The sequence below is a fragment of the Triticum urartu genome, chromosome 1 (assembly GCF_003073215.2).
Source record: "Triticum urartu cultivar G1812 chromosome 1, Tu2.1, whole genome shotgun sequence".
NCBI classification, from domain to species: Eukaryota; Viridiplantae; Streptophyta; class Magnoliopsida; order Poales; family Poaceae; genus Triticum; species Triticum urartu.
Window position 1 is genome coordinate 24,732,459 of NC_053022.1, and position 24,290 is coordinate 24,756,748.

A 24,290-nucleotide genomic window follows, 5' to 3' on the forward strand; every position below is an offset into this window, starting at 1 on the left:
GCCTGCGCCGGCGCCGGTGTGCGCTACGATCGATTGGAGGGAGGAGAGGGGCCGGGGGAGGGGCTCACAGCGCGCGCGGGCAAGGTCGAGGCGACGGCGACGGCGAGGCGAGGTCGATCCAAAGGCGACGGCGACGGCGAAGCGAGGGGATCGGCGACCGGGACGGCGACGGGGGTGCCGCGGAGTCGACGGGGACGACGCGACGAGGACGGGCGTCGCGGAGTCGACGGGGACGGCGCGGCGGGCGCGGCAGAGAGAAGTGGGAGATGAGAAACTGAAAATTTTCGAAGTGTTTCTTATATAGGGGACACCTTTAGTACCGGTTGGAGCCACCAACCGGTACTAAAGGCCTGTTTTGGCCAGGCCAAGCGGGGGGAAGCACCCCCCTTTAGTACCGGTTCCTGGCTCCAACCGGTACTAAAGGCCCCCCCTTAGTACCGGTTGGTCCACGACCCGGTACTAAAGGGGGTGCGCTGCCAGGCGAGGGGCGCAGAAGTTTAGTCCCACCTCGCTAGCCGAAGGGCGCTCACACCTGCTTATAAGCCCCGCCGCCGCTGCTGTCTCGAGCTCCTCTCTAAAGCAGGCCTTCTGGGCCTACCTCTGCTACTCTGCCCTGTGGGCCTATTGGGCTTGCGGGCCTGCATCCTGGCCAACAACAGGTTGGTTTCTAGTCGTATGCAGGCCGCTGTGGCCCGTAGGTGGGCTTTTTTCATTTAGTTTTTTCTTTTCTACTTTATTTATTTTGTTTTATTTATTTTTAGTTGTTTTTTGCTATTTAGAGTTTCTTTGTGAATATTTTTGATAGTTTTTAGAAACTTTCAGTTAGTGCCGGTAGTTTTTAAATTTGAATAGTTTAAATTTTGAATTATTTGAAATTTGTGTGAATCACTAGTTTGTGAATAACTTAACTTTAAAAATACATTTTCCAGTGATTCTTTTTTCTTATGTTTAATATTAGTGTGTTTTATCATTATATTCAATTTGGTAATGCTTAAGTTATTTAAAAATGAAATGCCTTTGTAACGGATGAGTTTTCGTCCGAAACCCTGATACTTCGAAACAGATTGTCCATTTTGTACACGAAGTGCATCCAGTTTTTGCGGTAACCCTCTCTACTTTTTTGCACATGCTATGTGGGTGAAATTATGATACCATGCCAACTTTCAACCTTTTCTGAGTTCATTTGAAATGCTTTTCAATTTCAGGGTCATTTAGCTGAAAAAATCATAAATGCATGAAAGAATTTGCTTGCACATAAAATTTCTTCGCGTTTCAAATGCCAAAACACATAACTAGCTACCCTAACTATTACAGAGATTCCCTCCTGGGTGTGAAACACAGAAGAAAGTGATGATAGTTAAGCCGATCACATCCCAGATCTTTGGGTGTGAAACTTTTTCTTCGCGTGTGTCCCTTTGCGCCGTAGCCATGGAAAATCTTCATCATTTAACTGGATGCTCGGGTCAATATTCACTGTGAATGGAGCAATTTCATCAAACTTTTCATAATCTTCTCTTGTCTGTCTTGTCATCCACTCCCACGATGTTTCTCTTCCCAGAAAGAACTATGTGCCGCTTTGGCTCATCGTACGATGCATTCGCTTCCTTATCTTTTCTTTTTCTGGCTTGGTAGACATGTCCTTCACATAGAAAACCTGTGCCACATCATTGGCTAGGACGAATGGTTCGTCTGCATACGCAAGATTGTTGAGATCCACTGTTGTCATTCCGTACTGCGGGTCTTCCGTTACCCCGCCTCGTGTCATATTGACCCATTTGCACCGAAACAAAGGGACCTTCAAACCACGTCGATAGTCAAGTTCCCATATGTCCTGTATATAACCATAATATGTTTCCTTTCCCGTCTTGGTTTCTGCATCAAAGCGGACACCACTGTTTTGGTTGGTGCTCTTCTTATCTTGGGCGATCGTGTAAAATGTATTACCATTTATCTCGTACCCTTTGAAAGTCATTATATTCGAAGATGGTAACTGGGACAGCAAGTACAGGTCATCTTCAATAGAGGTGTCATGCATGGTACGTGCTTGCAACCAGCTGGCGAAACTCCTGGTTTGTTCACGTGTAATCCAGTCATCAGACCGCTCCGGGTGTTTGGAGCGTAAGCAAATTCTTGTGTTCATCCATATACGGAGCCACCAAGGCGGAATTCTGTAGAACTGTGTAGTGTGCTTCAGTGAGAGAATGTCCGTCCATACATATTATTTGTTCCCCCGTGCCTTTTCCATCCAGTCTGCCCTTATGCCGCGATTCAGGAACACCAATCGGCTTAAGGTCAGGAATAAAGTCAATACAAAACTCAATGACCTCCTCATTTTGACGGCCCTTGGAGATGCTTCCTTCTGGCCTAGCACGGTTATGAACATATTTCTTTAAGACTCCCATGAACCTCTCAAAGGGGAACATATTGTGTAGAAATACAGGACCCAAAACGTTAATCTCTTCGCATAGGTGAACTAGGACATGTGTCATGATGTTGAAGAAGGATGGTGGGAACACCAACTCGAAACTGACAAGACATTGCACCAAATCATTCTGTAACCTTGGTATGATTTCTGGATCGATTACCTTCTGAGAGATTGTATTGAGAAATGCACATAGCTTCACAATGGCTAATCGAACGTTTTCCGGTAGAAGCCCCCTCAATGCAACCGGAAGCAGTTGCGTCATAATCACGTGGCAGTCATGAGACTTTAGGTTCTGAAACTTTTTCTCTGCCATGTTTATTATTCCCTTTATATTCGACGAGAAGCCATACGGTACCTTAATACTGAGCAGGCATTCAAAGAAGATTTCCTTCTCTTCTTTGGTAAGAGCGTAGCTTGCATGACCCTGATGTATGCCGTCTTTTCCGTGCATACGTTGCTGGTCCTCCCGTGCCTCAGGTGTATCTTTTGTCTTCCCATACACGCCCAAGAAGCCAAGCAGGGTCACACAAAGATTCTTCGTCACGTGCATCACGTCGATTGCGGAGCGGACCTCGAGGTCTTTCCAATAGGGCAAGTCCCAAAATATAGATTTCTTCTTCCACATGGTTGCGCGTCTGTCAGCGTCATTCGGAACAGGTTGTCCACCAGGACCCTTTCCAAAGACCACCTTCAAATCCTTGACCATATCATGTACATCAGCACCAGTACGGTGGCGAGGCTTCGTCCGGTGATCCGCCTCACCTTTGAAATGCTTGCCTTTCTTTCTTACGGGATGCCTGCTCGGAAGAAATCGACGATGTCCCAGGTACACATTCTTATTAGCCAAATATATACTGTTAGTACCGTCCAAACAGTGCGTGCATGCGCGATATCCCTTGTTTGTCTGTCTTGAAAGGTTACTGAGAGCAGGCCAATCATTGATGGTCACGAACAGCAACGCCTTTAGGTCAAATTCTTCCCCCATGTGCTCATCCCACGCACGTACACCTGTTCTATTCCACAGTTGTAAGAGTTCTTCAACTAATGGCCTTAGGTACACATCAATGTCGTTGCCGGGTTGCTTAGGGCCTTGGATGAGCACTGGCATCATAATGAACTTCCGCTTCATGCACAACCAAGGAGGAAGGTTATACAAACATAGAGTCACAGGCCAGGTGCTATGGTTGCTGCTCTACTCCCCAAAAGGATTAATGCCATCTGCGCTTAGACCAAACCATACGCTCCTTGCGTCATCTGCAAACTCCTTCCCGTACTTTCTTTCGATTTTTCTCCACTGCGACCCGTCAGCGGGTACTCTCAACTTTCCGTCTTTCTTACGGTCTTCTCTGTGCCATCGCATCGCCTTGGCATGCTCTTTGTTTTGGAACAAACGTTTCAACCGTGGTATTATAGGAGCATACCACATCACCTTGGCAGGAATCTTCTTCCTGGAGCGCCGGCCCTCGACATCACCAGGGTCATCGCAGCAGATCTTATAGCGCAATGCACCACATACCAGGCAAGCGTTCAAATCCTCGTACTCACCGCGGTAGAGGATGCAATCATTAGGGCATGCATGTATCTTCTGCACCTCTAACCCTAGAGGGCAGACAACCTTCTTTGCTTCGTACGTACTCTCGGGCAATTCGTTGTCCTTTGGAAGCATATCCTTTATCATTACCAGCAACTTTTCAAATCCCTTGTCAGATACACCATTCTCTGCCTTCCATTGCAGCAATTCCAGTGTGGTGCCCAGCTTTTTCTTGTCACCTACGCAATTCGGGTACAACAATTTTTTTTGTGATCCTCTAACATGCGCTGCAACTTCTTCTTCTCCAAATCACTTGCGCAGTTTCTCTTCGCATCGGCAATGGCCCGACCTAGATCATCAACGGGATCATCTGATGCCTCTTCTTCAGCTTCTTCCCGCATTGCCGGCTCAGCTTCTTCCCGCATTACCGGCTCAGCTTCTTCCCCCATTGTTGTATCATCGTATTCAGGGAACCCATGGCCAGGATAGTTGTCGTCGTCCTCTTCTTCTTCATTGTCTTCCATCATAACCCCTCTTTCTCCGTGCTTGGTCCAAACATTATAATGGGGCATGAAACCGGTCCTAAACAGGTGGACGTGAATGGTTCTTGACGTAGAGTAATTGTGACCATTCTTACAGCGAGCATATGGACAAGGTATAAAACCATCCGCCCGCTTGTTTGCCTCAGCCGCAAGCAAAAAAGTACGCACGCCCTCAACGAACTGGGGAGAGCATCGGTCATCGTACATCCATTGCCGGCTCATCTTCATTACACAACACCGAATAGACCAAATTAATACAAGTTCATACATAAAGTTCATACAACACTTAAATGCAACAAACAAATAACTCTCTAGCTAAAGCATTTAAATGCAACAACAAATACGATCAAGATCGCAACTAAGGTAACAATGGATCCAACAGCATAATGATACCAAGCCTCACTATCGATGGCATATTTTCTAATCTTTCTAATCTTCAAGCGCATTTTCTCCATCTTGATCTTGTGATCATCGACGACATCGGCAACATGCAACTCCAATTCCATCTTCTCCCCCTCAATTCTTTTCAATTTTTCTTTCAAGTACTCGTTTTCTCTTTCAACTAAATTTAACCTCTCGGCAATAGGGTCGGTTGGAATTTCTGGTTCAGATACCTCCTAGAAAAAATTTCTATGTCAACTTGATGGGCATAATTTGTCATAAACACGAAATGCAACTAGTTTTAAAAGAGAATATACATACCACATCCGAATCATAACAAGGACTAGGGCCGACAGGGACGGATATCAAAACCATGGCACTATATGTATAACAAACAACGTACGGGTAAGATAATTATACGAGTAACTATATATCCAAATCACACAAACATCAATTTTTATATAAAATTTCATGAACAAGAGGCTCACCACAAGGTGGTGCCGGCGACGGGACGGTGCGGGCGATCGACGGTGGCTACGATGGAGATTTAGAAGGCACTAAGTAAACTACACCTACATATGCAAACTAAGTGTTATTTTTGACCTCAAATTGCATATAAATCAAATACTAGCACATATATATATATCCTCCCAAATTACTAAACTCACAAATTAATCACTATATAAACCAATGCAAGAGCTAATCTAGCAATGAGAGATGAAAGGACAAAGTTGCTAACCTTTGTGATCATTTGAATGGATGAGGGCCTTCAAATCTTGACAAATTTTGGGCAAATTTTGTGATGAACTCGAGAGGAAGAAGGGAAGAACAGAGGAGAGGGCCGGAGAGGGGAAAGGGGGAAGAACAGAGTGCTGGTGGACGAAGGGTTTATATAGGACGACCTTTAGTACCGGTTCGTGGCACGAACCGGTACTAAAGGTGCTGGAGGGGCCCCACTCTGACAACATCCTGCCACCACTCTCATTAGTACCGGTTCGTGGCACGAACCGGTGCTAAAGGTTCGCCACGAACCGGTACTAATGAAAGCGGCCCGGCTATCCGTTGGAACCGGCACTAATGTATACATTAGTGCCGGCTCAAATACAAACCGGCACTAATGTGCTTCACGTTTGACCATTTTTCTACTAGTGTATGTGTTGTCCATGCCCTATATGTGGGAATACGAAGTCTTACTCTGACCGGAAAATCCTTCACACCCACCTACTTTACAAGGGTTTCATGCCACACTATAATGTTTGGACGAGGCACGGAGAAATAGGGGTTATGATGGAAGGCGGCGAAGAAGAAGAGTACGATGACAACTATGTGCCCCCTGAATACGGTGATGCTACTGAACATCAAGAGGAACCAGACGATGTGCATGATGGTGCTGCAACGGGCGAAGCTGCTGAAGATCAAGAGGAACCAGACGATATGCCCGATGATGATGATCTCCGTCGGGTCATTGTCGATGCAAGGACGCAATGCGAAAGTCAAAAGGAGAGGCTGAAGTTCGATCGCATGTTAGAGGATCACAAAAAAGGGTTGTACCCCAATTGCGAAGATGGCAACACAAAGCTCGGTACCGTACTGGAATTGCTGCAGTGGAAGGCAGAGAATGCTGTGCCTGATAAAGGATTTGAGAAGCTACTAAAAATAATGAAGAAGAAGCTTCCTAAGGATAACGAATTGCCCGACAGTACATACGCAGCAAAGAAGGTCGTATGCCCTCTAGGATTGGAGGTGGAGAAGATACATGCATGCCCTAATGACTGCATCCTCTACCGCGGTGCATACAAGGATCTGAACGCATGCCCGGTATGCGGTGCATTGCGGTATAAGATCAGACGAGATGACCCTGGTGATGTTGACGGCGAGCCTCCCAGGAAGAGGGTTCCTGCGAAGGTGATGTGGTATGCTCCTATAATACCACGGTTGAAACGTCTGTTCAGAAATGGAGAGCATGCCAAGTTGATGCGATGGCACAGTGAGGACCGTAAGAAAGACGGGAAGTTGAGAGCGCCCGCTGACGGGTCGCAGTGGAGAAAAATCGAGAGAAAGTACTGGGATGAGTTTGCAAAGGACCCAAGGAACGTATGGTTTGCTTTAAGCGTGGATGGCATTAATCCTTTCGGGGAGCAGAGCAGCAATCACAACACCTGGCCCATGACTCTATGTATGTATAACCTTCCTCCTTGGATGTGCATGAAGCGGAAGTTCATTATGATGCCAGTTCTCATCCAAGGCCCTAAGCAACCCGACAACGACATTGATGTGTACCTAAGGCCATTAGTTGAAGACCAAGCAATCACATGAACACGACACCAAGATTTGTTAACGAGGTTCACCGATATGGCTACATCCCGGGGGCCTGACTACGGGCGCTCCTCCCCGTGACACCGTCACAATACCGCACCCGGTCGCCCTGGACACCGGCACATGCCGCCGGCTTCCCCTGCGTTCCGGTGCTATTATGTTGGCATAGGTTACATCGTGTGTTTACCCCTACTATATATAAGAGGCCCGGGATACAAGTGTCCTAGGACACGACTCCGTATCCTATTTAAACACGATACAACTACAAGTTCAACTGTAACCTACCTTGTACACTATATTCAACACAACTCCAACAAGTCAGATTATGACAACTGTAGCAGTTTGGGTAACCTTACCTGCTACTCCTTCTTTGTTTTTCCATCACCATCACTGGCCTTTCATGGTTTCCAAGAACAAACTGGAGCAGGTAGGCTTCATCCCTGCCAGCACATACAGGTTAACTAACTGCTACAAGGCAGGCATATTCCGCAGTAAACATAGTTTAACTAACATGTTTTGGCCTCGTCGGAAAGAAAAAAGAAGAATGATTGCATCTGAATCCGATGGGGTTTTCCCCCTCTTGGTGACTGACCCAAATTGAATTGAGTTGTCAAGACAAATTGCAACAATGGTTATACATGGAACAAATTGCCTGAACAATAGATAGGTTAGCTGACTGCCCCAAGCACGCTGAAGCAAAAAAACTCTGCTCCAGCTAGTTGTGTATTTTAACTTGAGCTGAGCTCAACTTGCTGAAAAAAGTAACGCGTACCCAGTGTACTGTAGCGCACTCACTAATCAAATGATTATAAGTACAACAAGTGCCCCAAGCTGCCGGCCTAAGCTATATTTTAATAAGTAATGAGCCATTGCTCATTTGTTCATCTTTTGGTGGTGTTACTTGATCAAAGAGAACGGTTGTTGGCATGAGGGAGTAAATCGAGCTAACCACTGTTTCAGCAGGGATGGATGTCACTCGGCAGTTAATTAGAAGCAGTGGTTCTGCTGAAAACATGAGGCAAGTCACAAAACAGCAAGTCTGGGATTGAGTTGAGTTGTTAGCCTGAAGGCTCACCAATACCAGCTTGAATCTTGCCAGTTTGCATATCGTGTAGTGTAGGACTTACCTGGTGGTAGCACATCAAAAGCAAGAAAGTCAGTGAAGTTTGTTTTAAAGAATACGTATGAACAAAAATGGTAGGTAGGTCGCCTTACTTGCTTATTTTCTCTTTGTTTTCCATCACCATCACCGGCCCTTTGTGATTTCGAAGCGCCTTCCTACGCTCGAGTTGTGAAAGCTATATATGACAAACAATAAAATACCATCTCTTACGCCTTTGATTTACATACAGGGAATCAATGGCAACATACAATAGCAAATGCGTAACAATGATAATGATATGCATCAAAGGAAAGACAATAGAGGCAGATTATGGCAAATTGTACTAGTAGTTTGTTACCTGCTTCTGTTTCTTTTCGGTCACTGTCAGTGACCGGTTTCCAATAGCAAATTGGTGATAGTAGGTGAAGTATATAACTGCGTCAAGGCATAATCAGCAGTAAATATAGCAGGTTATGCAATACAGTATGTTTTACCCTCCTACTAGTACTAGTACTAGGCGAAAAAGGATGAATCAAGGATTGCATCTGAATCAGTGGCCCAAAAAGTTGTGTTGTGTAAGACAAAGTGCATGCATCAATGGTTACAGCAACCTACCTCTGCATCTTATCCGCTGATTAAGATTGAGATTCAGATTCAGATGCCCCTCTCCCATGGGCCACCGATTCAGATTCAGATTCAGATTACTCCCATGGGCATCAATTGGATGGATCAAGAACCTCTGCATCTGCTAAGACCAAACATATATAGCTCCTTCCAGGGGCAGGATGGAGCTCACCTGCTAAGGGCGAATGAATACTCACCTCACCATAGCGGCCGCGCCGGCGGCGGAGGACAATTGCTAGCAGATCTCAGACAGGGCCAGAGGGGGTGGGGGTGCGCGGCGGCGGAGAAGACTGGGAAACAGAGGAGCTCGATTCAGACATGGCGGCGGACTCTGCTCTGGCGGCAATGGGCAGAGGACACAGAGACTGATTTGTTTTTGTGTGCACGCAAATAAAACAAATGAAATGAAAGATGATTTTTTTAAATATATAAAATTTTGTAGTTGAATTTCTGCGAAACATATATATCCTGATGTTCTGTTTCTACTATACCACTATAAAAGAAAGAGAGGGCGGAGAACCAGATCATCCTATTCATCGAAACCTACAATCTGATGGTCTACATCACTCCAACATACTAAACGCGTTTTACACTTTAATTACCCACCATGCCATTACTTACAGCTTGTTTGGCTCCCCTGATTTCATTTCATTTGGCTGAAATGAAATGAAATGAAATCTCTATCAAGATTTCATTTGGCTGAATCTAGATTCCAAATCCAAATTTCATGTTTGGCTGTCACTAGGATTTTGAGGTCAAATCTGTACCAGAACCAAAATGAGCATGAAACTATACCAGCACCAACGCACTAGCCTTTGTGCTAGGAATAAATAGTATGAACAAATCTGTACCAACACCAACATTGACAGCTCGTTTGTTCACACATGGCAATGTTTTGCATTAAACTGAACCATGCCAATACATATAACTTAAACATGAGACTTTGTAAAAAGTTAATCTTTGCAATACGACAAAGGTTCACAACAACATCAAATGATCATAATCTAGTCAAGGTTACATAAAAACTGAATCTTTGCATTATTAGCACCATCCAAGAAAGATTTTCATTGCTCAAGGATCTTCATTTCTTCGTTCTGTTCGTTCAACATCACACTTCACCCAAAATTTCCTGCAAAATATGATGAGAAATGGTGACATATGGTCTCATAGGGCAATAAACAATCCTTGAACACAATGGTTGGTAGAAATTGCTCAAAGTGAAAGATGAGGATAGCCAAGAAGACAAATCGAAGTGTCACACGATAAGCTTTAGCTTGCAACAATCTCTAGGAAGGGTAAGAAAACTCAACTTGATATAGAAATTTTTCAAAGGTTAACTTGCACTTCATTTGCACAATTATCATGAATCGAAAGGTAATAGCAAAAAACCATCAACAACCGAGTAGGTTAAGTAGGACCGAAACTAAGTCGATAAAAGACTACAGCCACTAAATAAGCATATATCTGGTTGATGTATTCTAGACTAATAATGCCACCTCTCGACCGAAGAAAAAAAGACTAGTTCATAAGAGACCTTCAAACACACTGAATATTTATGTGCATGCAAAATATGTTCATAAAACCTTGTTTCAGGAGACAAGGCAGAACAAGTTGTTCTCAAACATGGCAGGAAAACGTTGTTTTATCAAGCCATGTTTGGGAAGACCTGGCAGGAAAACCTTATTAAGATGATAACATAAAACCTTCTATCATGCTAATCTCAAACATGGAAATAGGTAAGTACATAAATATGATGAAAAGCAAGCAAGCAAGCTGCTGCCTCCTCTGCTCCATATTGGCATGACAAAATACAGGACACCCATAATATTGTACTATAACAAACAACTAAGGACAAAATGCAGTAGAGCTTGCTAGTTGGTAAGTAATCACAGAACAAGAAACATACCTTCATTGGTTGATTTGCTTGAGGATCCATTTCTTCTTCATCCTTTCAGGCAGCGCCATAAGAGCCTTGAACTTGCGGTCATCTGCTATGAGGATATCATAAGCTGCTAGCAAGCCATCATCATCCAGTCCCACAATTGCATTGAGAGCGTCAAGTATTTCTTCAGGAGAGGAGGGTTTCTCAGGAGGAGCAACTTGAGCGATATCAGCTTTGTAGGCACTGGTAAAATTATCCAATTTCTCTCCAAGCATAGATGCAATTGAGTCATCCGATCGATATCTTTTCCTCGCCGGTTTGGGTTGAAGATGTTGCGGCAGAATCAGTGTTGATGTTGTTGACATTCTCTGCAGCCATTTCCGCTGCACTTTCACCAGCAGTTCTGGCTCCGGTTCCGGTGGCATGATCCTTCGAGAAGACAAGGCTGATAGAGTCCCAAAACTTTATGACCTTGTGCCTGTAGCATGCTGCATCTTTGTTTGCCTGCAACCCATGAAGACAAATAGTCTCATGTCATGGTGGAAAATGAACACACATCCATCCAAACACCAAACACACATCCAAAGAGAAAATCGTAGACTACAGCTAAGATGTAACTCATGTCATGGTGCAAAATCACATAAATAATGGGGAAAACAAGTGCACTGCTGCAAGTTGTGATTGTTTCTCAAGAGAAGGCTGATTACTAATATAATAGCAAAACATAGGGGAAATGATGAGTAAACTACTGATTAGAAGGCTATGCATGAACAAGTATAAGTGCATGTTTTCAAATAAACTTGGCTGAATTCCACATCATGATGGAGAAGGTGGAGAAGGTGTATAAGTGCATGTTTTCGAATAAACTACTTGACCACATGAATGATGAAAATGAATCTTGTGGCCATGCCATGAATACATAGATGCTCAAGATGTAGTGCTTACCTTGACATAGTTTCTCCACACGTCCTCACTATCAACCATAAGCTTGTTATGGATCCAATCCCACCCAAAACCACTCGTTGACAACATCTTGCTGACATTGACATAGTGTCTATCAATAGTCTTGCACCTTGATATGACATTCTCCTTTGTGATATCCACATTGCACTTGGCTCGAACATTCTTGACAACTGCAGTGTAAACATGTGGCTTCCACCCATTTTGAGCACGATCCCCTCTATTGTAATGCTCCACGAACACATTCAGCATTGCTTCATCCATTTCATCCGTCCAGGTAAGGTAGTTTCTACCTCCTTTCTTCTCCACATCCATATCTTCCTGCAAGCAACAATATATGTATGAGACAAACGTAGAATCCAGAGAGAGAGAGAGGGGGTTCAAAAATAGGCATATGAAATATATGAACATACAAATGAATGAAATCAATGATTGGCTCCCCCGCGTCTCCTTTGGTAATCTGCCCACATTTGATTAGCTAAGGTATCTCGCTTGTTGTTCCACTCAGTTGTTGATTCAACATGTCTAATCATGTTTGGTTCTTCAGGATGTTCGATGGCAGCAACATTTAACTGATTATCCACGTCAATTAGCATTATATGATCCATCTCTCTCTGCCTATCTCTTAGAAAGTTATGCAATATGCAGCAAGCATTAATGACACGGATCTGCGAGATGGTATTATTGGCGTGTTAATAAAAAAATAAAAATAAACGGAGGCTTGGTTTTGCAAAATACTATGTGATACCTGATTCCGTATGCGAAAAAATGAACTAGTCCTCAAAATAGCCCATCTCATCTTTAGTAGACCAAAAGTTCTCTCTATCACATTCCTAGCTGATGCATGTCGCAGATTATATAACTCTCTTGGAGTTTGTGGGTTATTTCCATTAGCTGCCCATTCTTTCAAATGGTACCGGACTGACCGGTATGGAGCAAAGAAGCCCGGACCATTAGTGTACCCAGCATCTACAAGGTAGTATTTTCCTAATGTTTGCAAAAATAACAAGTATTAGATATTATATTTACATTGAAATATCATAACTTAGTTGTTCTACCGTACCAAGACAGAGAATTACCATGTGGAACTCTAAAAGCGTCTTGTTGTGACATTGCATCTCGCAACACTCGTGAATCAGATGCAGAACCTTCCCATCCAGCTAAGACATACAAAAACTTCATATTCCGGTCACAAACACCAAGCACATTAGTGGTCACATCTTGCTTTCTATTCCTGTATCTGCCTTGCTTGAGAGCGGAAACACGGACATCAACATGTGTGCCATCTAAAGCTCCTAGCCCATCTGGAAACCATTTCCATCTACTATCCTCGGGCTGCTCAGCTGAAGGGGTTGGTAGCTTTATAAACTCATGAGACAAGGAAAGGACAGCTCTTAAGATCTCATTGAAATGCCTACTGATGGTCTCGAGTGCCCATCTGTACGTGCTTTCAATTAACCGGTATTTCATCCCATGGCTTAGCACTAGCAGAAACATTGTGACTGATTCTTCAACCGACACATAAAATGTGTCCCCCAAACCACATCTTTCACGCAAGATAGCGCACAGGTCCACAAAGGACCGTTTAGTTAGGCGCAAACTATCAAAACAGTGCTTGTTAGAACCCCGATAAATTGATCTAAGCATCTGCTTTCTAATCCTAATCTCCGCCTCATCCTCACTGAAATCATCAAGCTCTCTAATCTTCCTCTGACAATACGTGTGTTGAACTATCGCGACAACCGACACAAAAAATCCAGCAGCTGCCCTCTTCCTTTTCTTTCTCCTCTCATCACCATGCAATGTGTTAATGTACAAGTCCGACATCTATATTAAGATGAAGAAAATAACAATTGAGAAAGAACTCAAGCTCGATTACTAGTGATACACAAAAAACTCATGCTTATTACTAGTGATACACAAAAAACAGATGCAGTTGCTTGTCAAGAAAGCTTAGATGGAGGAAAAAGATGGGCAAAACCCAAACAGGGTTTATGCTACTTTCGGTTTCACTTTTGTCAGGTGGATGAACAGACCTGCGCCCCCATACTTTTGGAAAAATAGATCATAACAAACAAAACCATCAAGCATTAGAGTTTCACATAAAAAGAAGCTTCAATCGCCATACGATACAATTGACACAGTCTTATTGAACATGTTATTAACACTCTCTCCTAAAACGGAGTGAATCAAAACTATCCTGAACTTGTATTTCAAAACATTATGCTCAAGTATCTAGCTTCAATAACAAGCCCGAATATAAAATCAGCTCAGTCTGGAAAAAACCCAGTCTGATTCAGACAAAAAATCATTATGCAAGCACACTGAAATTGTTCTATACTGAATTCAGACAAAAAATCAGTGTGCAAACATATTGAAATCAGGGGTTCATGTCTGCTTGCGGCCCATACTGAATTGTTCTATACTGAATCCAGACAAAAAAATCACTGTCCAACCACACTGACTTTGTTCTATACTGAATTCAGACAAAATAATCAGTGTGCAAAACGCATTAAATTCAGAGATCCATTCTGTTTGCATAGAGGGGACGCAGACACGCTGACCACGTACCACAAAAAGGTCGATCTTCCGGGGTGTGGAGCTGACCGACCGTGGGCTGGCGGAGGAATCGTCAAGAAGTCGATCTTCTGTCCGGATCGGGTGGCTGGATGGAGGTGGGTTCAGGTTAGGGGTAGGGTTCAAGCAGAAAAGATCCACCAGAGAGAGGGAGGGGGAGAAGAGAGGTGGAGGGAGAACCTACCAGGATTTGAGAGCTCGACGACGGCGCTGTGGTCACCGGAGGCAGCACACCATCGAACAGAAAGCTTCGCGTGTAGAGGGGACGGGGGAAGAGAACTCGGGGAGAAGCTATTCACCGGCGGGGGGTGCATCAGCGGCGGCCGAGAAGGTGGGGCTCATGGCGGCGGCGGCGGCGGCGGGCGTCAGGGTAGGGTGGGGGAAGGAGGCGAGAGACGAAGGCGTCGGGGTAGGGTGGGGGAAGCGAGCGAGTGGAATCTGGGAGAATGACGGGCGAGGGGCTGGGATTTGGGACTAGGCCAAGTTTACATCCTCTGGAATCTTAGAATGAAATCCACCCTCAATTCTGTGGCAGCCAAACAAGTATATTCCGGAATTCGCAAATGAAATCCACCAAATCCGACCCAAATGATGGGTACCAAACGAGCTGTTAATGATTTACCAATCGTCTCGCACGCCCGCACGCCCCTTCCAACCTCTCGACCACACCGCCGCTCGGACCCTGCTCGCCAACCGCTCGCCCCCTCCTCATTCTCCCGCGCCGTTCGCCGCCCCGCAAAATTCCGCAGCCGTTAGCCGCGGAGACGCCGCCCGCCCCGCGCTCTTCGCCGCCGGCGACTGCTGGGCGACAGATCGCCGTTCACGCAGCAGAACTGGCAGGGGGACAGCAGAACTGGCAGGAGGATAACATCAGGATCCAACATAAGGTTCCTGGTCCACCCTTTTCGCCGCACTAAATTTGGAATGCTTGCTTTTTCCTTGTGCTGATGGTTGGGGTTCTGCAGACTTGGCAGAGATCGTGAATTTCCTCGGTATCACGCATAGCAATTCAGGTGAGAGGAATGCATCTCTTTGTTCTTTGAGGCTTACATTTGTTGAGTGTTAGATTTTGTTACAGACAGATGCTAGATATATGGTGTGTGATGAGAATTGCAAACTCAGATTCAGCGTGCATCATCTTTTGTGTTGTTGCATGGGAGAGGTAGGCGAGTGGACCTTCTCCGTCTAATTGTTAACTTGGTGGAAGCTAGCTTCTACGTCGACCACCCAGAGTGAAGGTTGGTATAACACTGATAATCGGTAGCTATTTTCACTTGAACAGTTTCCAGCACTGTAAGCAGAAAGGACTATTTGATGCAGAATGTACTTCATTGTACAGAAAGTATTAGATGATGTTTTAACCTTAGTATATTGGGGCATCCGAAACATAGATTACCTGACAAATTGCTCCCTGGTAGTGTTGATGAGCAGTTAGAAAAGGATGTACAACTTGTAGATTCCATTGCGGAGAAACAGGCACAAATTTTTTCAGAAGAATGCAAGCCTTTTCCCGCTGCTGTCCAAATACAATCAATTAACCCACTGTAAGTGCACCCAATTCGATGTTCTTGTCAATTGTATTATTTAGAAGTGCAGATTTCTAGCACACGTATAATTCTGAAATGTTGCTGTCTTTGACCCCAGATGACAAGCAATTTCAAGAACCACCACCATTAGAATAAATATAGTATGTGTGTTTAACAATCTTCTCTTTATGACTGTTTAGAAATCTAAAGTATCAAGACTGTTCTGTTTCTACAGGATTTTTTAGTATCATGTGTATAGAATAACAGGCACATTTTGGAATAATTACAGTGCATAGCTGCTTAGTTTAGTTCAGAAAGGGGAGAACCATAAGGATCGCGCGCAAGTTAAAGCTTTGCTCGGTTCCTTCTTTAGCTCATTTCCTTTGACTTTTGTACAACCAAATCAGAAGCTTGGATGATGTCAGGTTGAATCTCGAGGTTCTCAAGCATTTGTGATGGTATTACCAGTAATCTAAGTAAAAAGTTCTAGATATGTGTGATGGTCTTGATCAGAGGTCTTTACAAGGGTCTGGTAGCAGTTCTTCTGCCTGGACGCCCATCATAAAGAACTAGCAGCATGGTTCTTAAAAATTTACCGGGATAAGATAGTTATAATAATCTTTGGCAGTATCAAAACTATAATTAGAACCACACTACATTTATTCGTTTCAGCTATATTTAAATTCTTTTCTGATTCCAGCCTGTTAGTGTTGTTGCAGACTATTGGTTGTTACATATTTCAAATCACTTCGGCTAAATCAGAAAAGAATTTAAATATCTGCATCAAATACCATTACTACTAGCAGAACAATGGAACTGAGTGTACAAAATCTTTCTTTCATAGCAATTATCCGTGCTGATGAAATATACGGCCCTCATGTTTTGCAGAACAATTCAGTGAAATGTACAAAGTTGGTAACCTCATTATGAAAATGGATAACCTTGGATGGTAAAGAAGACTTGCTTACTCTATTCCTTTGCTCTGCTTACTAATGATGCCGGAAGATGCAACATACTAATTGTTTCACTGTTATTGCTGAAAACTGGACGTGGTGAGTATCGTCAAAATTTTATCCATTTTTCATTTTCTTCACATTTTTAGCAAAATGAGTATTCTAAAAGCTTAGTAAATAGATAAATTGGTTTCATAACGTTTGGATTTTAGAGGCTTGTAATGCACTGCGAGTTTTATATGTTGACGAGCTGCCTTGCATATCAACGAAGTTATTGAGCCCGTGCTTGCATACATATATATGGTTGTATCGTAAGAACACTCTTCATAGTTGTTTTTCAAGGCCGAGAAGGTGTTGCTGTTGGTGACATGTGTTGTAGCAGGGGAACTTTTGTGGTGTTTATCTTGTAATAACTCAATTTGATAGTGGAAACTGATTGAATTATCAATGTACATTTGTCTATAAATTAGCAGTCTTGGCCCCTTTAGAAAAGAGAGTACAACTAAATTGTTGAAAGTGCAATTCTACGGTAAGTACTTTTCAGGTTGTCGGACAAACTACATCTATGAACAGTATGCCTCATTTGGCTCTTGCGGGGGCAGAGAGATAAAATAAACCTGCCATCAGTAGGCGAGTCCAAACAATGGATGGCAAGCTGTGCTAGACAGTTTTTTTGAATATTTGTACTAGCCAATTTGGGTACGAGTGATGCTCACGGAGGCCATTCTATGTTGCTGACGGACTGTCCTGTCTATATACTCCCTCCGTCCGGAAATACTTGTCAGAGAAATCTAGATACATCCATTTTTCCGACAAGTATTTCAGATGGAGGGAGTAATTCTTTATGTAGCCAACGATTCAATCCTAAAATCCTAGGGTTCCATGAAAGAAAAATGTGTGTGCAAGATCAGTAGATTTAATCATCTTTTAAAACGAACACTAAATGGTGAAACAACTTACATTATTATCCAGCAACGCGACCACAAATCCGCAATGGTTTCTCACATTGAAAACACAACTTGAGTGGACATTGCAACAATGTGTTTATATTTAATTCATATATTTGGAAATATCACATTTTTATTATATGTGCTTATGATTACTTGGTTAATGCTTGATACGTGCGTTGCACGTGCATGTTTACTAGTATTTTCAAAAGGTTGAAGAATAATTGAGAAATGGGTGTGCGAAGCAAGTCATGCAACACGTAAATGTGGCTTGTGGAAGATATCAATTTAGTCTGTAACGCTTTCATCCAAATCAAACCAAACTGAACATAAACAGGTTGCATAATAAAAAAATAACAGTGATCCTTTTTCTTGAGGAAAAATAACAATGATCCTAATAATTAGGGTTGCATGTCCAGTTGCCCACACACGTCAGTTCACATGGCCTGAGCGAGCAATAATGGAGTAGGCCCTACCACCAATTATCAATGCGGGTTGTACCAGCGAGCAGAGGGCGTTGGGCCCGACCTGCTGATGCACATGTCGGGTGCTGCTGCTCGGCGACTTATTGTCTATTTTTTAACAAGAAAAGGGTCCAAAAGGGACCCGACACTGCATTAATAAATGTGAAGAGCAGTAGTACACATACAATCAGGACCCTCAAATAGACTGAAAATAGCAAACAAACTACTAAATCTTATGAAAAACACCCTAAGAGAGAACAAGAAAAGTGATCGCGTGCTTGGTGGCTCGTGGAAGGATTCAATCATCACCGACGCCGGGGACGGACCACTTGGTCCTCTGAAATCAACGCAGTGGGCATATTTTGTAGATGATGGACAATACACGCTGAGCAACTATTTTTACGACATGATGAGCATTTATCTAATCCTGGTGAATATTTTCTAATACATGGCAAACATTTTTTTAAACTCGTCGGAATTTTTTGGTACACCATGAACATGCTTTTAAGCCTACCAAGATTCATTAAAACATGGTGAACATTGTTTTAAACATGGTGGACATTTTCTTAGTACATGATAAGCATTTTGAAATACACGCTGAACATATTTTTACAAAAGTGTGCATGCATTTTTATGTGAAAGTTCTGTACCCTTTTAAATATTCATATATTTTAAATATTAATATTGTTAAAATATTCATATTTTTTTAGAAATCATATTTTTTTAAGAAATGTTCATGTAGTTCTAAAAAGAATAAAGGATATTTGCTGAAGTATTATTATTATTCACATTTTATATCTGAAAATTGATATTATGTACGAGATATAAAACCGATTTGAAACGAAGCCAAACTTTGTAAACCAAAGAAACATTTGCCAAGACAAAACTGTAGGAGCGCTCGGCAAGGAAAACAGGACGCTACATGGAATTGGGTATCCGGCTATTACGTGCCCAGTGAGCGTCATATAAGAGCACTCACGATTTTGTGGAGACCTGTGCGCATGGGCCGTCAGCATGTGTTAGGGTCTCAATTTTTCTTTGTTTTTTCTCTACGTTTTTCATGTTGCTGCTCACAAAACCGACTGTTGGTTTTTTTATAGAGCTAATAATTGAAAATCAACTCTCTCTCCGTTCATAAATATTTTAATATGGGCTACATGCGAACTGAAATTAATGAACAAACACACTAAAACATGTCAACATACATCCGATTCAGAAAAAAAATTAGAACATGGGCCCTCCGTCCCTAAATATTTGTCTTTTTAGAGAAAATTTATAAACTCCTTTTTTATGCAGAAAAAAAATCTATAAACTCCTATTTCGGGGCGTGTGCACATGGGCCTCAGCACGCGGAGGTTCATGGCAAAAACACAGAATGGAATGGAGCAGGCTTACTTGGCTAGCTCCATTTTTATCACGGCTCGGTTTCTACATGAAATCCTACCTCACGGCTCGGCTTCATTTTTATAACTAGGAGAAAACTTTCATTGTTTGTAGGCGAGATGCTAGCTCGATCTCCATCAACAAGGACCTCCCAGTATGGGTATGCATCTCCTTCATCTCCAAATCCAGAACTATGCCACCTCGCATATGTTGTACCTCTAACAGCACCACATCGCCGTTCCTCTTCCCGGATCTCTGGAACTCAACTAATACATTAGGGCGAGTGCGAGCAGGGATGCCTGGGCACAATGACCATAGTCCATCCTCTATGTCGATCATAGTTTCTAGCGCCCAACCACCACTATCTGTTTGTAGCCACACAGATATCATGAACCCGTCTATATCCAGCAGTTTCAGTAGGTTCTCGTCTGGCGACGTCGCCAAGTGGAGTTGGGTTGCCCTGCGACCGGTGACCGGGAGATTCACAATTCCCGGTGTCCTTGTGCGCACCTCGTACATGACGATTTGGTCGCCGGTGCATCTTAGCCAGTGAATGACGCAGCCGCGGAGGACGACAGGGTCGTTTTGGTGGCTGATCGACCAAGACGTGAAGTGGCTCGCACAAGCGATAGGCCCCCATGTACTAGAGGAGGATGTAGCGGTGTGTACTTTGATGCTTGATCCATTGAAAACGATGGAGAGCAGCATGAAGGAGCAGTCGATGCCATCCGCCGCAGTGAGCAAGACGTACTCGTGAACATTAGAAATGATAATCTGAACATCAGGTGGTTTTGAGAGAAAGGTGAGGTCGCCCGTCATAGGGTCGAACACGCACAGGTCATAAGAGTCCCCAACATGGCGGCGAAGGACGGCGAGGCCGCCACGGGACGTCTCATAATAGTATTCGCCAACGAGGTTGGCAGCATGGCGTGAAATGAAGGGCGAGAGGTGGTCGTGCCATAAAGACATAGCGGGGGGCGTGAGCGGGTGCATCAAACTGACAGACCAATCATCATAGGTGGAGAGGTAGGCGAGGATGTAGGGGGCCGCCTTCTGGGTGACTCGTTGGATGAACGGCAGGCTTAGGATGTCACGACGGAGGTGCTTGCAGACGGCGGTGCAGCAGATGAGGGTAAAAAAGTCGGTGCATGCCATGATCTCGAGCAGGAGATCATCCGGGAGCATCGGTGGTGTGGTGATCTCGGGCACTGATGTGTTGTTTCGTCGGCGTTTGCGTGGCGCCATCGGTCGCATTGTGTGTATGTGTTTGAGCTGGACGCCCTCGCTAGGTGTAGCTAGCTAGCTATATATTGGCACGCCACGTTGTCTTGGGCTGCAAACCGAATTCGTCTGCAGAACGGAATCCGCTGCCATACCATATCCGGCACGAGGACCCAAATTGGGCTGCCGTAAGAGCAAACAATGAAAGGCGAGTTTGAGTTTGACTGGGAAATACGCGGAATAAATCTAATCCTTCATTTTCCGATTATTAGTAGTATTAAACAAATATGGAATCAATTCGGTTTCATGCGCATGCTGACATGCATGCATCGTGCACGTTCAATTAATATGAGGGTCGAGTTAACCAACACTGCCCGATAACGCATTTCAATCGTGGATTTGATCGCTTTGATTCTTTCCCCTTGCTTATGAATAGTTTTCATTTTTTATGACTCTGCTATTTGCTGACGTGTTTTTGTGTGTGGACGTTGATGTTGTTTGCATGCATCCTAATAATACGAAGACTAGATGTGTGCTCATTATATGTGTATCATTTTTATACTCATTTTACAGACGAAAAAGGGTTTCCCCGCTTTATATTATAAAGCAACCATGCCCGATTACAACCGAGTGCCGATACAAACACACACCACCATGACCAATCTTATTCATTAGTTGTGACCGGTTGGCAATGTTGATTTCAATCAAAGATCCAGGCATTCCAAAAAAAGCATACCAAATCCAAGTTTCTTGATCGGCCACCGCTTCAAGGATTTAGGGCCACATGCACAGAGACTTTTCAGCTGTAATCAACAAGGTCAAGCTTGCTCAGGTTGGGAGGAGCAACAACAACGTGTCGGTGGCTCGTTTTATTGATGGTAGTGGTCATTCATTGGTGTAGACCTTGAAGTAATTTTATTTATGTTTGATGGGCTTTGTACTTCTAATGAACTTCAATATATAATAGACATATTTTATTGCTAGATACATTTGTTTGAGCAATAAGGAATTCCAAACTGAGGAAGCAGTTAAAAAGCGAAAAAAAAATTATATTGTTTTTAGACTTGTACGTAGTTGTTTATAAATAAACAAATAAACCAGAGTAAACAGCCAAAGCCGAAAGGAAAAATCGCTGGAAACGGTGCTGGTTGAGACGTCTGGGCCAGCCCACGTGCGTTTCCTGTCAATCTGTCCCAATAATAAGCTTCCCTCGAGTTCTCAAAAAAAAAAAAGACAAGATCAAAAATTGAGAACCAAAGGTGACCTCTGCAGTTAGGCTAGCTTATATATATATATATATATATATATATATATATATATATCTTATATCTGTATCTATCTTAGAAGGATCAATGTCAAAAAGTATTTATCAGAGGATTGCATTCCAATCATCTTAGAAGGTTCACTCTCTCAAACAAATTGTGTGACGTCTTATAGAGATTTATTCACTTTGTGACTCCACTATGCTTTTCCCGTCCGTTCTTTTTAAAAACCTCGATAACCTAATCTAAACTCCAAACGATTAAACAAGTGCAACTTAAAAGGATCTACCTTAAAGGTTTTGACTCATTGCCAGACATCTAACCTTCCGACAAAAAGCTGAATGAACAAAATCCTGATTCATATGCAAGTCTGTTCTAGGTCTTGCGATCTTCTCCTTTTCTTCCGTCTCTAGACAGGGGCAAATAAGCCTCTAAGGTTGCCAAAGAAACCTTTGAAACTAGATCAAACGTTACAATATATATACATGAGGGGTAGTCGACCGGATGTCAATCACTTAGCCTCACAAACTCCATGTTATGAGTTGTGACTGACCGGACTCATCAAAAACACTCGGAATGGACTTCAATTAGTCCCTTGGAATTTTATATCTCTTCTACTAGTAGAGCACCCCGAAAACTTCGCTGCCTACAGTTATATGGGAAAAGTACACTTCCTTAAATGATATGGCAACAATGATGGACATCGAAACACTTTCCCCTCTCCTCCCCTGCATCACTCCCGCGACTGACTGTGGGCAACCCTAACCGCCGCCCCCGCCTTCCTACCAGTTCTCCTCATCCGCCGCCATAAGGAGGCACTGCCGGCCAAAGCACGGTCAACATCGACGGCTGCCAGACCTACTTCTCCCCTCATCTCTCAGGCTGGCGCAGCGCGGCTCCGCAAGCGAAGGCGTGGGGTTGCCGCGAGACCCAGCGGCATGGCGGCGAGTATACGGGGCGGCGATGACCTCTCCTGGCGGCGGTGCGGCAGCTACCAAGTGCTCGAGCGTGGTGGGGCGGGCTGCAAGTTCAGCCTCCTCAGCTATGTAGGAGCAGGGCGGCGCCTAGACAAATCTGGCCGGCTCTACTATCGGTGGCTGTCAAGCGGCATGGACTAACCGCGGCTTAGGCCACAGGCGGCAGGTTTGGATGTAGCCTTCTACCGGTGGAGTGCGCGGTGCCTATCCTATGCGGTATTCTTCCCGTGTGGTCGGCGCGGGCTGAGTGGCGGAATGGGCTACGGTCGGCTGTGTCTTCCCGTTCGGGGGAGATTGTAGCATGGTGGTGGTGGTACCTGTCTGGCGGTGATGGGTGGCCGTGATGGGATTCTCCCATGGGCATGTGGTTGTGGGACTTGCAAGCTGCGGCGGTGGCCCTCGATCGGCGGCGGAGCAGGCCGCGGGTGCCGAGAGAGGTAATTGTTTTGTGGCCGAAGGTATAGGCTACCACCGGGTGTGGGCGGAGGTGATGGGTGCTAGATCTGATGGTTGTGCCTGTGAAGGGAGCTACTATCCACCCAAGACCTTGGAAAGTAACAAAAATCCACAACTTCCCTAAACACTCGCAACTGCCACTCTCGCCTCACATGAATGTTGGAGTCTTCATCAGAGTACATCGTCTCGTTGAAGTCGCCAATACACAGCCAACCGTGATGTTGGACTCCATGTAGAGTATGCAAGAAATTCCAGCTGTGATATTTGTTTTCAGCTCTAGGTTCTCTGTAAAAACCTGTGAACCGTCAAGGTTATGTTTGAACTTTCATCTTGACTTCCACATCTATATGTGCCTGACTATAATTATTGAGCTCAACCTCCACAGTATCTTCCTAGAACAAACCATACCACCAATGAGACTGTCACTATCAACGGCAAAACACCTTGCAAACCCTAAGAAGTTTTACAAAACTCTCTACTCTTCCCCCCCCCCCCCCCCCCCCCCCCCCCCCCCCGCCCCCCCCCCCCCCCCCCCCCCCTATTCTTGGTTTCCATAACAAAGAGAAGGGAGAGGCCTTCCTAATTCACAATCTTGGGAAGCTCTCGATCTGTCGATAGGATCCCAAGCCCTCAGCAGTTCCAGCTCATGCAGTCCATTGGGATGGGCAAGCCTACCTCGCAGCCGCTGTCGAGTTTTCAGGCGTCGGTCTTTTATTCTTCGGGTTCCTCTCGAAATCACCTTCTGTCGCAATCCCATTGAC

General features: G+C 44.1%; 1 protein-coding gene across 1 annotated transcript; it reads right to left on the reverse strand.

Moving 5' to 3' along the window:
- Positions 1-11,112: 11,112 nt before the first annotated feature.
- On the reverse strand, positions 11,113-14,778 carry LOC125532613 (the record flags this gene model as incomplete). The annotated part of the gene is made up of 4 exons (XM_048696612.1): positions 14,525-14,778; positions 14,335-14,428; positions 11,749-12,084; positions 11,113-11,307 (listed from the first exon to the last, which is right to left on the reverse strand). Coding segments are annotated over exons 3-4 (525 nt in total), but the record flags the coding sequence as incomplete, so codon positions are not given.
- Positions 14,779-24,290: the final 9,512 nt, after the last annotated feature.